We start from the raw sequence: 16,712 nt of genomic DNA, 5'->3' as shown, positions 1-16,712 counted from the left end.
AGCTCCGTGCAAATTTGAATGTTGCGCAAGAGAGCATATCGTTGTTCTTATTTACAGAATTAGCGGAGTACGAAGCGAGATCGCGGGATCTGCTACCGTACTGGCTGAAACTAAAGTTCCTACCGAAAGATGATCGTTGCGACGCTACGTATGCGCAAATCGGCGCGATCGACAGCTATACGCAGTGCGTGCACTTGTTTCTTGGACCGGCGTGCGATTATTGCGTCGGTACGTCATCTTAAAGTCTTTTATTGAATTTTAAGGAATTCCCTGTAAAATATAATTACAATAGACTGAAAATAAATAATTTAAAAAAATTAATCTTGATTGCTCTTGTGTATTAATCCGCACATAAGTTACATTCATGAAAACAGAGAAAGCTGTTCCATTATATAAGATTTGTTCTATATTACATTAAAATTTCCATAATTTTCCACATAAAGATTTCTAAAATAGTGTAATTGTAGTTATATTATAAGAGTGGATTTTAAAAAATTACTAATTTTATTACTTTATTTAGTTTTTTTATTATTTATATTTTTTATATATTGAAAATATTTAAACGTGTAACATATATTTTCTCTGACTTATGCTTCTTTTATATTTTATGTTTATTTTATTATTGTAATATTCATATATTGAGTTTTCTTTTAGCGGTCGTTGGCAGATTCGTGAAATTTCTTGGGACACCATTAATTACCACGGGAGGCTTCACTTTTGATTTTACTGAGAAAAAGATCGAATGTAAAGACGAATACTTCATGACCACAAGAATCGGAAATTTAGCCTTCAAAGACATTGCCAAATTTTTTGTGGCCATAATGGATCGGTATGTACGATTCAAAGTTTATAATAACGATTCATTGATTACATTGATTAATAATAATTTTGTCTTTGTTTTTCTTCAAAAGAGATTGTTAACAATTGTATTATAAATAATGATTATGTTCGAAATAATTATTTGACAAATAATAGATAGAAAATTAGAAGATAATAAAGTAACATGTAATAAAATTTCCTTTTTCTTTGTTTTTTATGTATTAGCTATGAGTGGCATAAAGTGCATCTTATTTATGCAACGAATGGACAAAGTCAAGTCGGTGGTAGACATACATGTCAACTTATGATGAAGTCAATGGTTGAATTTATCAAGAAGGAACATAATATTACTTATAGCACTTTCGATATTGAAACTACGACTACCAGTGATTATCCAGAGGTTTTGAAAGATCACGTTAGCAATTGGTACAGCGGTAAGTAAAACTTTTTTAAATTAATTATTGTAACATTTAAGTCAAAAGTCTTACGTGCTTGAAAGTATATTTAAAAAATGCTTTATTAAGATATCAATTTAAAGGCATTTTAAAACAAATTCAAAATATTTATCCAATTAAGTTATATATGTCTGCATATATAATTATTTTAGAACAAATAATAAATTCTACATAAAATCTTTTTTATATATAATAAAAAAGCGTATAAAATCACGAATAAACAATTAAAATAAATTTACTAAAAATGTAAGTTTTTTTCATTGATCAAATAGAGGTAAAAAAGAGAAAACTGCTTGTTGCTTTTTTGCGAAACTTAATGTCACATATCAGTTAATAAATAAATGAATTCATTATTAAACATTTATGAATAAGATTCATCATAAAAAGAGCATGAAAAACTTTTCAAGAAATAACTTCGTTATAGTATCTAAGGAATTAATTACTGATACATATCATTCATTTAACGATATTTAATAATAATTATGTTCCACTGTAATTCTTCCTCGTATAAAATACCACACTATCAAATTTAGATTAAGGAGATATTAATCATCGGTTCGTGTTTATCCGTATTTATCGCTTTAAGTGATTGAATCGTAGACAACGACGTTCCAAGTGCCGTAAACAAATATTTAAATATAAACGTCATCGTTGTCTTAAAAAGACTTGAATCTGTGATAAAAATATTATTTCTCCAGTTAAAAAAAGTTGTACTCGCAAAATTCATTTGTTACAGATATTATCTAATAATTAAAAAATTCATAATTATAATAAAATCAATTCGCCGTACAATCAAATAAACGTACTTTGATCAGATACACCTAAAATTAATATGTGCGAATCTTATCGGCAACAAAAAAAATTGCCTTTAATGTTAAGACTTTCTAAATATATTCTGCATACTATATTGTAACTTTTATTGTATTTTTTACGTCATATATTAACTAATAACCAGTGAGGAATAATTTGATGAAAAATATATTGTCTTCATGTATTTTCGAATTGTCTTATAATGTTAACAGAAATACTGCTTTAAGTAATAGCTATAAATTTGACGACAATCAATATGTTTCGAATGACGTGAAAGAAAACGTACATCTAGAACATTAATCATTTCAAGAGGTTTTACCACAATTATAATTCTCTCATTTCGAGGATTGTTCTTCTCTTGTTTCTTCTCTTTTAAATATCATCCCATAAAAAGATTTTGTGACGAGAGGAAGAAAAGATGTGTACGTGCGTGCGTGCATGTCTGTGTGTGTATGCGTAAAATTTATATATATAATGACAATCAGATAAGATTTTATATATAATAATAGATAAAGATTTTATATAATAAGTATATATATTAATATACTTATAAATACATATTTATTACGTTCTAATTGTTAAAATTTTACAATAGAACTCGTAATAAATATGTGTATATATATATATATATATATATATATATATATAATATTATAAATAAAATAAAATTAATTAAATGTTTTTTATAATTACGTTGCTGTTAAACAACGTTATCACATTCTAAAGATTTTATCAATGCCACCTTTCAATGTGAAAGTACTGGTAAGAAAATCCAATTATCAGAAGCGGAAAATGTAATCTATTAATAAGTAGGTATCTTAATTAGAATATGGTTCGTTTATAATATCTTTAGCGGATAAGAAAGTATTTGCGTAATTTTTTGTTTAACTCTTTTTAATCATTAGGCGAATTGCCTTATCATATCACGTTTCGCACGTTATCGCATAACTTATCGTGCTTCAATATTTCTATTATTGATATCTTCTCATACGGCTTTACACGTCACTACGTCTATATTTAAACATTTCCTTAATGAACTACAAGATTATCATTATCTATTTAAAGCGTTACAAGGATTTTCACCCGGGAGATTATCCCTTTAATATTCTAAAATAACATCTTTCATGTGTCGACATCAAATATGTACGTGATGCACATCTACATACAATAAAATAAATATAAAAATAATTATAAGAAATTAATATAAAAATAGTCGGCAATAAACACACTATTTCACATACGTTGCAGTGTGATGAATAAAATATATTTTATTAAAACATTCCGTAAACAAAATGTAAAAAAAAAAGAGATAGAATATTAAATCGATATGTTTCAAGTACAGCAGCGCTTTATCAACTGTCGAAAGTATCATTTCACGTACCGCACGAAATTCAGCAGATTCGTGAGGACGATCTTATGTCGGTAAAAAATTGTTGACAATAACTCATGCAATTTTGCAAAACAAAAAATGAAATTTTTTAAATCTGCACGTTAAGCCATATATAATCAAGAAATACGCACATCACGTGTGCACAAAGATTACGCATATTTATAAAATCTTTTACATCAAAAATTATTACACCTTACAACATTCTTGCAACTTTTTCACAAAGAAAGCAATTTCATTCCTCTGTCACTGTTATACAAGAAACGTAATATAATCAAGTTATAATATTATTTTGTAATCTGTAATTATTTTAAATATTATTGAACCACGAGAAAAGAGACGAGAGTACAGACGCGTGAAAATTGAAGAACTTTACGTATATGTTACTCGCATGTCATTCTCCGAACGGCAGAGCAGAAAGACATTTGTCAATGTTGTATTGTCTATACATTATGTGTAAAACGCATTGGTCTTATAAGTCTCTATTTATATATGCTCTTAATGCATTTATCATAGTGACACATGTGCACTGAGAGAATATGGAAATAGGCACTTACGATACTTCTCCGCGCGTTACATAAATATTGCACTTTTTACGATATATACAACAAGGTTGAATGACATTAGAGCATTAAGCTCGGAAGCAGCCATCGTTGGAAGCGATGTCTCTCATAATAAAGACATTAGCGAAAGATTTTTTAAGTTTTAACTCGAAAGAAACGATATTAAATCTTAAGGTAAAAATCTTTAACGACTATACTGAATGTTCTTTCTCCGATGTACTTTCTTTTAAACATTTTTTATTGAAATTTATTAAGATGTTGTTCATATTCTTTTTCATATTTATTCGCAAACATTTTTATAATCTGGTCTTAAATTAAGAAACTAAAATTTATATAAATATTATATGAATCCAAAGAAAATTATGAATTTTAAATCATTCATTCATTAGCAAGATAATACAGACTAAATATTATAATATGTATTTTTCTCTTGCATGTAAAAAATATTTTTTATTTAAATCTGTATTCTCAATGTTACATAAATAATTTTTGATACTGCTATATTAATTTGCTGTTATCTAAATACATCCTAAAATCATGATATCAGGAGATGAGTTCATCTCTCTCTTTCTCTCTCTCTTTTGCCTCCTTTTCGGTCTCAGTTGGAGATCTATTTTTAAACGATAAAAGGACTACGTGACAACTCTTGCATAAATGACACGATCGACAGTTCTTTCACTTCGAAAATCAGAAACTGACCTTGACAGGGGACTTATGGCACACATGGCAAAAAACGCGCTCGAAACGATGATTATGAAAGAACCTAGAATAAAATTAAACATAATTTTGGACTTCGTAAATTTACACATATAGATTTTAGAATGTATGATAAGTTACACAGTATATTGCTATTCATTTTTTAGAATTTAAAAAATGCAAATTAAATCAAAAACAGGTATGATTATTACAGTTATATCAATAGCAAATCCTTTTTAATATAATAGCATTTATATTAACTAAAAAATAATGCTCCTCCATCTCTCTTTTATATATTATTTCTCCGATAATATTTTATAATATATAATATTATCGAAGAAGGAGGGTGTATTCTTTTATTTTATTTTACACACACACACACACACACACACACACACACACACACACACACACACACACACACACACACACACACACACACACACACACACACACATATATATATATATATATATATATAGTATATGTACACGTCAGAAGTTGATGAATAATAAAATTGAGAATTGATCTATGTGTATTACGAATCAAAGAAGCGGAAACATAGTTGATGATTGCAATCTTCAATATATTGATAATTTCCACTCAGTCATTGTCACGTAATGTGTGATTCTAGATACTGTGAAATCTATTTCTCCGCCAATATTTGCAGGCACGTGGATTGTAGAGTTGCGCGTTATCGATAAAAGCATGCGATAGAAAGATGTCCTATTATATTTTTATCGAGACATTTGCACTCAACAAATTTATTTGTCACTTATGAAAATACTAGATTTATGTTTATATAAGATAAAATTTGCATGCCTTTAGTGACCATGACATTTTTAAAATAAATTTTTAGTGACACTTTTTTTTAGTATGACACTTTGATTTAATTTTATAAGAGAGATATAAGGAAAATCCGAAGCAATTTGTAGTGAAATATTATTTGCTACTATGTTAGGTTTATTAAAAATATTTTACGATTAAAGTTGCATCATAAATTTGGAAAGAGAATTTTCTTTTTGTTTGTCTTAATTAAAAATTAAGCAAGATATTTATTCATTCTGTGATTTTTTTGTGTTAGGTTTACTATAAATATTTTACAGTTGAGGTTGCATCATAAATTTCGAATTAATTTTCTCTTCTTGTCTTAACAAAAAAATTAAGCAAAGTATTTATTCACTGTGACTTTTATTTTTAATTTTAAACTTTTCGTGGAAAGATTTTAAAACGCAATTTCCATTAAGCTTAAAGATAAACAGAAATTAACCATCTAACAAAGTTGTGTCGGATCCATTTACATTCTCGAAGCTTAACTTGCACAAATCCTTTATTTGCAATGTAAAGCATCGCCGCGAGATGCGTGAGTTTCTAATATTGCTCTCCACAATTTTCGTATAATCCTTATAAAACACGTCTATTCAGAAAGATAACACTAAATTTATCAAGGGACACTGTCCCCTGAGGTACTTTTTTGCGGATCTCTCTACACGATGCTTCGCACGTAATCGTGACGGTTTTCGAAAGAAAACTACAAATCAAAGTTACGAATATACCACTTTTAATCTGAGGCCCTTCAAACACTGTTTTCGTACCCCTTGGGACGATTCGATGCGGAATGAAAGGTGTGGTGTGCACAGAGGATACGCGAAAGGATCGACGCATGCGTTCCACTTCCTCGTTGTGCTACCTTCGTGGAGGCGCACAGCAATGTCCACCTACACGATCTCGGAGTGGCGTACTCGTCCTCGCCTAGAGCGAGCTGGGCGCGCGATGTGGGGGTGATAAAGAGGGAGGACCGGCGGCAAAGATAGACCGATAGACAGATTGGGAGATGGATAAGGAGAGAAGTAGCACGAGAGGGCAGCGAAGAGACCGAAGGGAGGAAGGCAGAGAGCCGGAGGCAGGAAGAGTTGCGGCAGAGAGTGAGGGGAGATGAGAACGGAGAGGAGGAGGAGCGATCGTCGACTTCGGTGGGCGATGCGGAGCACCGTGTGCTTTCCTTCGGTTCGCTCTCAGTTTCAATCGCGCGTTCCGAGCTTGCTCCGGAAGAGCGCGAACCGCAAAATCGGAGAGATCGGCGAAACGGACGGGGGAGGCCGTGATAGTCGAGATCGTGCAAAACCACAATGAACCACCTCGAAATATAAGTGACGAGGGATCGGGAACCACGACTGGCCTGATCGCGCGCCGATCGATCTCGATCGCGAACACCGGCTTATTCGCGTGACCGGCTGCTGTCTTCATGAGACATGTCACATGCAACACGTGCTCCGTGACGCGGCCAAAAATGAAAAATCCGCGGGACGATGGATGCAATTGAGCTTGCGAATACAGTTAGAATGCAGTGAAAAAGTTTAATCTGTCGGTGAAGGAGCGACTGGAGAACGCGATCGCGAATGTGTATTTTCTATCGAAATATCACGACAACCGTATACGATACGGTCCGATACGCGCGTGTTTTTCGCCGTTAAAGAAAGTCGACAAGACACGCGAGATTTTTTCCCGTTATCTACAGTAAAAAGGACCGAAACATCTCGAGTTTGAAATTGTTCGTCCGTGCGTGTAGCTGTCTCTCTGCCGGCTCTGTCGACCGGAAAGCACGTGACATCGCCCCGCTGGGTGTTCCACTCTTTTCCTATAAAGAATTCGAACCTGATTCGTATACAAATTGAGCGATCTACTTCTATTTACGATTGGCGCGAATTTCGCGAAAGAAACTTGGTGTTAATTTTAATAAAATACCGTGTTCTTCATCACCATGTAATTTCGAATTTTGTGGAAAAGATACTTCTGGTATTATTATAGCAAAAAAATTTGCACTTCTTTCTGTGTGCATGATAATTGAAGGTTAGAATTATGATAAGTATTATTACTAATAAAAAGATAGAATTGAATCTACAATTCGTTAGATCCGTTTCAAATAACTAGTGGTTTCTGTGTATTCGAAATTGAAATTATAAATTGAAGAATTTTATTTTCAGTTTGTCTTAAAATTAAACTTTTAAGATTCGTGAAAAATTCAAAGTTTTAATTCCTAGATAAAACTAAATAACAATACGTAATTATGAAGTTATAATATTAAAATTATTTCTACTGATTCCGATTGTCCTTTGGTTGTTATAAAAAAAAAAAATCATGAAAGCCCGCAACTTCGACTTTGACCGCCACACTAGCTCTGCTTCCACGTGTTACCGTCCTTGGCGAGTATGAAATTCGGCGACAGCGCGGCGTTCGGATACAAATCATCTTGCTTTTTTTCGAAAGAAACATCAATCGTCGGCGTGAAAACGAGTAAGACGATTGAACGTAATGTGAATCATAAAAAATCGTGCTAACGTTCCTTTCGCGCAACCTGATTGGAGAACAGCTGCTATGGTAATAAATTCTCAGGTCTTTCACTTTTGTTTTTTCAATCGTCAGCTCATATTGGCGCGACGGAAGCAAATGTATTCGTGTACACAACACACACGGCCGATAGTCTTTACTTCGCTTCGAAATACCTCTTTTCCGCCGTGACGATGAAGCGCACGAATCTCTTCGATACGAATCCGCCGAGGTCATTCGTTATGCGAATTTTATATGATCCCATCTCGTCGCAAAAAGAGGCTTCAGGACAGTTTGATCTCGCCCTCGCGGATGGATCAGTTCGTGACTTTCATAAATAAAACGAGATTGCATAATTCAAAACTGATACACTGAGCTCCGCATGCACTATGCTAAATATAAAAGAGAAAATGCAAATATGAATCGATTAACACTAAAATCCCTGGACCATTTTGGCTCCATTGCTTACCATTCTCTTCATTTTTTTTAAATTATGGTAAAGAATGTTTTAAAAATATATGAATATATGAAAAATAAATCTAACGGTACAATAATATCAAAATATAGTTTATTAACCAAAAATTAAAATAGAAAATTATCAAATTATCTTCAGTTCTAGCACATTAATTTCGTGGCACCTAACATTTCAATGACATTCTGCTCATTGTTGTGGTACTCTTATAAAAAAATTAATACCATCTAAATAAAGTTATGAATATATTAATATAAAAAGCCACATAATGTGAAACATAAAAAGCACTATTTAATATATTACCCACGAGAATGCAATCTCATTTAGCCACATTATATATTTTTATTATTATAGTCATAAATATAATAAAATTAAAATTCTATTGTGGTAGACACAGTAAGACATAAAAGACTCTGTCTGCTGAAGACAACGTGTTAAGAAATATTAAAAAATTTAATAATTTACTCCTTTATTTATTAGGCAACGAAAATTTAAATTTCTAAATTGTATTATTTAAAATTAGTAATAAAAGTGGAATTTTAAAGAAAAATAATTAAAGCAAAACTTACAATGATACTAACTGTCATTTTGTTTACGTTTTCATTGCATAGTGATTAGATTAGTAGATCGTATATACACTACAATACAACAGAGGCCAAACAAATTAAAAGTTTCACTAATTTAATTTGCAAATTTTTCAACTTAATCTAGATTGTTACAAATCGCAATTAATTTATTTTTGAATCCGATTGTCAAAAATATTTGCGTGCACGCTATTTATAACTTGGATGAGGAATATTTTTCTTAATCATGATGAATCATGAATGGATGATACCGTGGTGCTCTCACATAAATTCTATTATGTAATTTTACGATAATGGTGCCATAAAGGCTACTTTAGCTTTACCTCGCAGAGAGATTAGTCCGGATGTACTTTTCGCAAATTAAGCATGATTATGTAATTTGAAGTTTCCATTTGGCGCACGCCGCGCTCGTAGCTTACCGAAATACTTTCAAACGAAATGTGACACGACAATCCAATTAATTAAATTTGGCAACTTTGTCAGCCTTGAGAAAACACGATTAAACTTTGCGAACGCCATACTTTCCCATCTTCCGCGTTAAATCCCAAGCAAATCAGACGCAAACTCGAAAACTCTAAGAATTCTCTTATACGTGTCGATATATTATGTCGATATACTAAATTTTAAATACATCTAGAGAGAATTTTATATTTATATTAAAGTTGTGACCGTGCTATCGCAAAGTTCGCATAAGCAATTAAATATTCTCCTTAAATTTCGATTTATATGGGCCTCGAAGAGTTGCATGACGTCAATGGTATCTAACGGTAGGAGTAAAAAACCGCGAAAGCATTCCTTTAATCAACAGTGTCGTTTTTTACAGTGTAGGGTACGGGCGTCGTGTCTTTTATTTTTCGCATCTACCTTGTACAAAATGCCACGAAAACGAGAATGACAAAATATCAGAATTACGGGGTGACACCGATCTCGTTATACATATACATTTCATCTCGTCACGAACAGCCGAGTTGTGTATGTATAGTTATATTGAAGGAATCCCAGATTGCATTCGTTACGTATCGTATAGTAAGCGTGGACACGTGTGTAAACGTCGTGTCGCCGCGCCGGTGCGATTTCTCGTTCGAAAATACGTGTTCCGAATGAAAATACACACATACACATGCCCTCTGAACGAAAAAGGCGCGATGACTGTTATACACTTTGTGCATTTGACAAACTTGGAAAACGAGGGACACACGCGAAAATGGCTCTTGCTGAATAGGGAATAGAAAAACGAGAAAATTTTTTTTGTCATTTAGTTTCCAACATTAGTTGCATTTTTACTGCATTCTCACAGAAAGTCTGTAGAGAATATATATTTTTCTACCCGGGAATAATATTTTAATTAGTGCATATTACGTAAATTGCATAGCTATCCTTTTAATTAGCGTATACTGTATACAATGTACAGTTTTCTTTCAGTAGGATATATTTGCAATAGGTGTCGAATATGTATTTGTCTTTTAGAAGATTCCCGAGAGAATCTTTCTTGTGTACACATACTATACATATACTTCTCGAGAACCCTCGTTTCATTTGATTTAGTATCAGAGGGAACGTATTTTTTTGTTTGCTACATTTACAAAGCATTTACATTCATTTCCGTATTTTAAACGACGTGGGGCGGATAAAAATATTAAAATCTATTCATTCCAAGTCTTCTATAATACTTGCTTTTCCATGCATAATGTTTTCATTCGCGGTCCGGTATCAGCAATCATTTGTCTTGCTTATACGTGAAACTTTTTTATTTATAGCCTATCATCAACAAATGTAATGAAATAATAAACAAAAAAAACAATTTTTAATATTTTAGTTTTATCTTTTGTTTTAAATGACAATTAATTGCAATTGTCGTATTAGGATTGTAATCCTATAAAAATCAATTACTTTATTTATTTATTCATTTTAGCTAAAGTGATTTATTTACTTTTTTATTTATTTTGATACAAACTAAATAAAAGAGATATGAAAACGGAAAACATGTTTTCATTTTTTAATTATTACTTTTTTATATCATGCTTAATCCGGCTGTGTACATATATCTCTTCTCTATATTCACGATTCTCCATATTCATGACATTTGCAAAACATGAATTTTCGCAAGTACAGTGCTTTTTCTGTATACGGTCTAATTTTCTATTAATCTTTTTCCCATTGCGATGTTTGTTGGATGATCCTATGTTACATGTCTAGCGTTAGAGCTCACGTTTTGCATATCCTCTTTTCTCTAAAGCCATTTTCTACTGAATTCGATTTTATAGGATGTATACTTTACTGTGTCGAGTTTGTTCCGCTCAATCTTTCACCCATTTGCATGGATGTAATATGTTGATTTTGCTAAAATCTTTTGCAAAATCTTTTGTTAAAAACTTTTTACTAAAAAAATTATATAAATAAACAAGATGTCAAAAAAGCTTATATATATATGTATATACAAATTCGATACAGTATAGTATACATCCTGTAAAATCGAATTCAGTAGAAAATGGGCTTTAGAGAAAAGAGGACACGCAAAACGCGAGCTCTATATATATGTAAATAAGATAAAAATAATAACGATCGATAATGTCATCAGAATATTAAATAAGTAGTAAAGTAGAAAATAAAAAAAGAAGAAAAATATGTAAAAAACCACGTTGGTATATGATTAAATTCTAAGCTTTCAGTGAAAAAAAAAACAGAAATTCACGGAAGCAAATAGTCCCCCGAACTTTTCTCTTCGGATCGTAGCGACGGGAAAACACGCACTTACAAGAGTTTCTTGAAGTTACTTGCGTGACATTGGATGTCTGCCTCGCGTAACAACACGTCGAGATAAAAGATGACGGTACGTTCGCGGGGTGGCCCAACAGAATTCCGTCGCCGAGATCCAAACGGGGCAGATACGAGCCACAAAGTTGAGAAATACGGGATAAAGTCGTCGCGCTGCGCGCGGAATTTTTTTATGGCATCGTAACTTGAGCGCCAAGCACTTTTCGGGAAATTTTTCACTGCGCTTTATGATGCGGTCCGCGTTAAAAGCTACCAGCAGCTTTCGAGCATATTTCGCAATTATGTCTCGTCTGTGCATTAAGTTGCGCTAAATTGCGTCACGGTTAATGGCTCAGTATAGGATTAACTATATCGCGAGTAATATTGAGATGTGCTTGTACGAGTACTTAAAAAAAAAAAGTGATCGCATCACTTACACGCGATTGTAACGAATTTTTTTTGCGGTATGTTCATGCCACTTAATTAAACTCGTACATCTTAAAATTAAAAATAAATTGAGATCCAAAGATACATAATAAATTTCTCGGTACTGCAGAGAGAAATAATTTTTTAGATTTTTGAGTGAGTTTTCTGTCATATTTGCGCTTACAAATATTGACAAACGATAATTAAAGGAAAAGGGCTTGCAAAATAAAATCAAGAGCAATAAGCTCCTCAAAAACTGCGCGCATGTCGTATGCATTACGTATATTGCTGTTTTGTGCCGACGATGCACATTCCGAGTGAATGCCGAACGTGTAAAGCACGCCACTCAGAGACCGTACAAAGCTTTTGACGATTTGCGCATTTGATATTCATACACGCGGCGCGGATAGAGTTCACGCGAGCAAACGTGTAAAGCAAGATATAGCGTCACAAATAAAGCAGTCTTCGCACCGCAACGTGATTCGCGTTCCGTTATCCGGTTCATAATTAATTTTATATCGGCATTAACACGATACGCCCCCGATTGCATTTCGCTTAAGCACGTTTGACAGAAACGCGTTCCTTTGCGGACGATGGCGCAGATTTGATTAAATTCATCAACGGTAAATACCGGCGGACGTTTTCATCGGCTCGATTGTCATTACGATTCCTCGATAATGATCGTAATATTTATTTGGACGTCACATCCGTTCTTCAGGGAGGCGAGGGACATGAGGGTTCTGCCGACGGTCTTTAATAAGTCCTGTCAAGCGTGATTTAATTAACCGACTCGTTGCTCGGCGGTTGCTAATTAACCTCGCCTGTGTGCGAATTTCCACTGATCCGATGATCGTTAATTCGCCGTTTCCCTCCGTTTGAACTTCGACAAAGCTAGCCCCGGCAGTTTGCGCCACGGAATGCGAGAATAAAAGTCGCAAGTGGTGCCATTTGAAAACTGGGATTACTCCCGAAGTAAATTCGTGACCCAAAAATGGTCTCACAGCACAAAATCTACTAATGGCATAACGTCGCGACGTAATGACGGGGATAATTGCAGTCCGCGATACGTAATTACCGTGCAGATTCTCTTCGTTTTGATATGTTCTATTGTATGCAATTATATTTATAATTGCGATGGTGCCTTAAAAATTGAACGATTTCCAATCCGATTTGCCTATAAATTATACAGAACTGTTTATATTAATTACATATCGTTCGTTGCGCATTAATCACCCGATAAACGTGTAAGAGAATTATTCATAGGATAGGCTGGTGTACATTTGTACTAATATTTATTATAAGTGATGCACGCAATTGCGCATTTACCATATCAAAAACGTGATCCGTATACGTATCATTTATGGACTGAAACATTTCACTCTGTTAATGAGTTTCAAATTTTGACAGTTAAAATTTTATCAGATCGGATAATAATTACTTCAAAATGCCAATTGCATTTTGTTCTTGCCGCGAAAACTCTGTATTCGTTATTAATTTGAAACTTTTGCCCTTTGCCTAACACAATAAAGTGTTCTTTTGAAATATCCTGTTCTTGCCGGCAATATTTGGTTCTCGTTTCCAAGGAAGCTTATCTCTTTTGCACCGTAGACTCAATCCACTTATTTCTCTTGCCGCTACTTGGTTAATGTTCCCTACTTAAGACGTTACTATCTTTTTTCTTTAAAACTATTTGCAGCGAAAGACATTTCGAGGGTTAATTATAAGTCTCTTTAATTGTGAAGTTCCTAGCTGGAATATTTTATAAATCGCGGTAATATTTTATAAATCGATCAGAACCTCAAAGAACAGGATTTGATGAAAACTCGTTGAAAGTACCACTTGTTGCAGCATCATCCTTTTGCATAAGTTTATGAATATTCAGCTAACTATCGCGAATTGAGGCACACGCTCCCATCTCGTTTTCAATAAGGCGATTTTTCAATTATGAATTATTTTGAAACCAAGAATTCATTTCAAAGAGTTTATTTAAGTTAGAGATTCAGTTATCTTTTAGCATACTTCTTATTTAACTAGTGGTTAGCCAAATTAGTTTTTAATAAAAAAGTTTCAATTTACATAGAGATAGATAAAATAAATCTGTATTTTTTAAACTCTCTCACGTTTTTTTTCCTCTGTCAAATCTGCGCAAACGATAATGTTTTGCATATTTTTTCAAAATCTCTTTACTATTACAAAATTACTCAATTTGAGAATCAATTTTGACGCTTCCTTCCTAGACGGATGCTATCCTTATAATTAAATACGAATTAAGTTAGGTTGTCGGTTCGACTCTGAGAATCCGGGTCAAATCCGAGACTCTGCTGTAATTAATTTTCATTTTCGGAGACACCCAACCACGTAATGAAGCCATTATCGGATATATCAAAAACTTCGTGAGCACTAACTTGTGAGTTTCAACTAGCGACACGATTTTCTATGTCCTACCGTTGATTGCGGAGTGTGAATGTGGATCAAGTGAAAGTCATCGCTCTACGTCTTTGAGATCGATCAATGCCGACTTGTAACGAAATGTGCGATTACGAAAGCTTGTTACAAACCTTCAAAGCGCAGGGATTGTTTTACCGCAAAGTTAAATTGTGCAGTGACGCAAACTATAATGTATCATCCGGACTTTTTGCGTTGTTAATGCTGCAACACGTTACTCGTGTTTAAACTGTAACGACAGCGTGTTACGGACAATTACGAGAATTTTTTCCCGTGACTTATTGGCACGTAATCGCGTAATCTGCGTCATCCGAGATGTCACCCGTGTCTTCGGTGTAGCGTTCCTATGTGAACACTCGTATTTTTATCATGCGAAATATATGCATAAAATGTACATGTACGTTATGATCGAACACGTGCCGAGTAGCAATGAATCAAGTATTAATTCAACGAAATAAAAAAAAATTCCAGTAAATTATACAGAATGTAATCCGTTTCCCCTGCCTCTTTTTATTATGCGATTGAACTAGCAGCATGACCTTTTGATTTATCTCGCATTCGTTAAAATGATGGAAATTTTATTATATATAAGTTTATTAAAAATAATCAAACATTTTATATTTTACTAATAAAATATAATAAGGATCAATATATATGGATCAGTAATGTTAAGTCGGTAATACTGTCAATATCCATCAATATTTTTACAATCTGAGATTATTATTTTTGCGATTATGTCATTCATGATTATGGAATTATACTGACGGAAATACTGACGCGTCCTCTTCACACAATCATTATCGCTGTCAATATCTTTACCACGCAGCAATAGTGATGTTAGAGAATCAAAAACTTTGAATCACCATCAATATTCTATATCAGTCCCTCAATATTAATCACACACGATCAATTATATTGTCAGTATTTGTTGATACTGACCAGTATTATTAATCGTATAAAATTCTAATAAAATGTGTGTAGTAGATATTAATAAACCAGAGACAATCATATAAAACTTTTCGAAATGTAATGTTAGCTTACGGTGATTTTCGGGGTAAATTTCATGAGAAGCTTCTCTCTGTGTACATATTAAAGCAAATAACCTTAATTAATAATTGTGACAGAATGATATAACTTAGACTTGACTGTAAATGCTGCCACAGTGTTCATTAATATACGAGCGAGCAGCTTTAAACTTTTGAAAGAGCGTAATTATACACAAAATTACGGAGTCGTCGCAAGATAAAAGAATAATAATCTAAGCGCATGTTGTTCGTTTTATACGGCACTCGCGCGAAAGTTAGATTACATCTCGCCGTGGCAGTCGCGAGTCAAAAGTTACATGACGCCCGTCTATCGCGGCTCGAAGAAGTTTTGACATGCTCGGTCACGTACGTCCCGTTTGTCCGACTCTGTCTGCTTCGTGTAATAACATCATTCTTCCATCCCTAATTCAAAAGATGCGTTCCATTTGGCATTTCTGTTCTCTTTTACGCGCGCGGGCTAAAAGCCCGGCGTGAAAACTGAGAGACGCAGATAGAGGAGATGCTACCTATCCCCATTACTTTTTCGCGGAGTAAAAGGTCTGTCGACGACTTTTAGGTCGCATGTCCCGGCTCTGAAATAAGAAAGTCACCCGAATACCCAAGGCATTGGAATAAATTCCTACTTTAGACTTTGATGAAACGATCCACTTCATGTGCCATATTATTTAGCTACTTGTATCGTGTCGAGTTTCTTTATAACACCGAAACCATTAGTTTACTAAATAATTCGAGGGTTAATTTAATGAAAGGATCAGATAACCACGCGTCAGATTAACTTGTTTTTATTATGGATATTCGGATATTTGATGCCGGAAGGAAATATAGAAGATTGGGATTTTTACAAAATTGATTTAATACTAATCTTATTCGAAAAAATCGAACCATGTAATATGGTTTATTTCATTTATTATATAATATGGACGAATTA

At 33.5% G+C, this 16,712-nt stretch overlaps 1 protein-coding gene and 1 long non-coding RNA gene across 8 annotated transcripts in view; one reads left to right on the top strand and one right to left on the bottom strand.

The window, feature by feature from the left end:
• Window positions 1–16,712, top strand: part of LOC105831122 (atrial natriuretic peptide receptor 1) — a 97,847-nt gene that overhangs the window by 1,519 nt on the left and 79,616 nt on the right. For 3 of the 7 annotated variants that reach the window (XM_036286550.1, XM_036286420.1, XM_036286496.1), the window contains exon 1: window positions 6,727–7,580. Coding sequence is in view for 1 of the 7 variants with exons in the window: in XM_036286658.1 (XP_036142551.1) it covers window positions 58–228; window positions 655–829; window positions 1,045–1,253 (555 nt within the window). In the remaining 6 variants the exon portion in view is untranslated. Of the gene's footprint in view, window positions 1–57; window positions 229–654; window positions 830–1,044; window positions 1,254–6,726; window positions 8,109–16,712 lie in introns of those variants that run through there. The other 4 variants (XM_036286598.1, XM_012671031.3, XM_036286658.1 and 1 more) reach the window with 3 other exon arrangements.
• Window positions 4,457–6,083, bottom strand: LOC118645508. The gene is made up of 2 exons (XR_004963218.1): window positions 6,001–6,083; window positions 4,457–4,797 (listed from the first exon to the last, which is right to left on the bottom strand). It is a non-coding gene; the product is annotated as an uncharacterized LOC118645508 (long non-coding RNA).

Source organism: Monomorium pharaonis, chromosome 1 (genome assembly GCF_013373865.1).
Source record: "Monomorium pharaonis isolate MP-MQ-018 chromosome 1, ASM1337386v2, whole genome shotgun sequence".
In the NCBI taxonomy this organism is placed as follows: Eukaryota; Metazoa; Arthropoda; class Insecta; order Hymenoptera; family Formicidae; genus Monomorium; species Monomorium pharaonis.
Note: the sequence above shows the minus strand (reverse complement) of the source record. Positions and strands in the feature narration are given on the sequence as shown.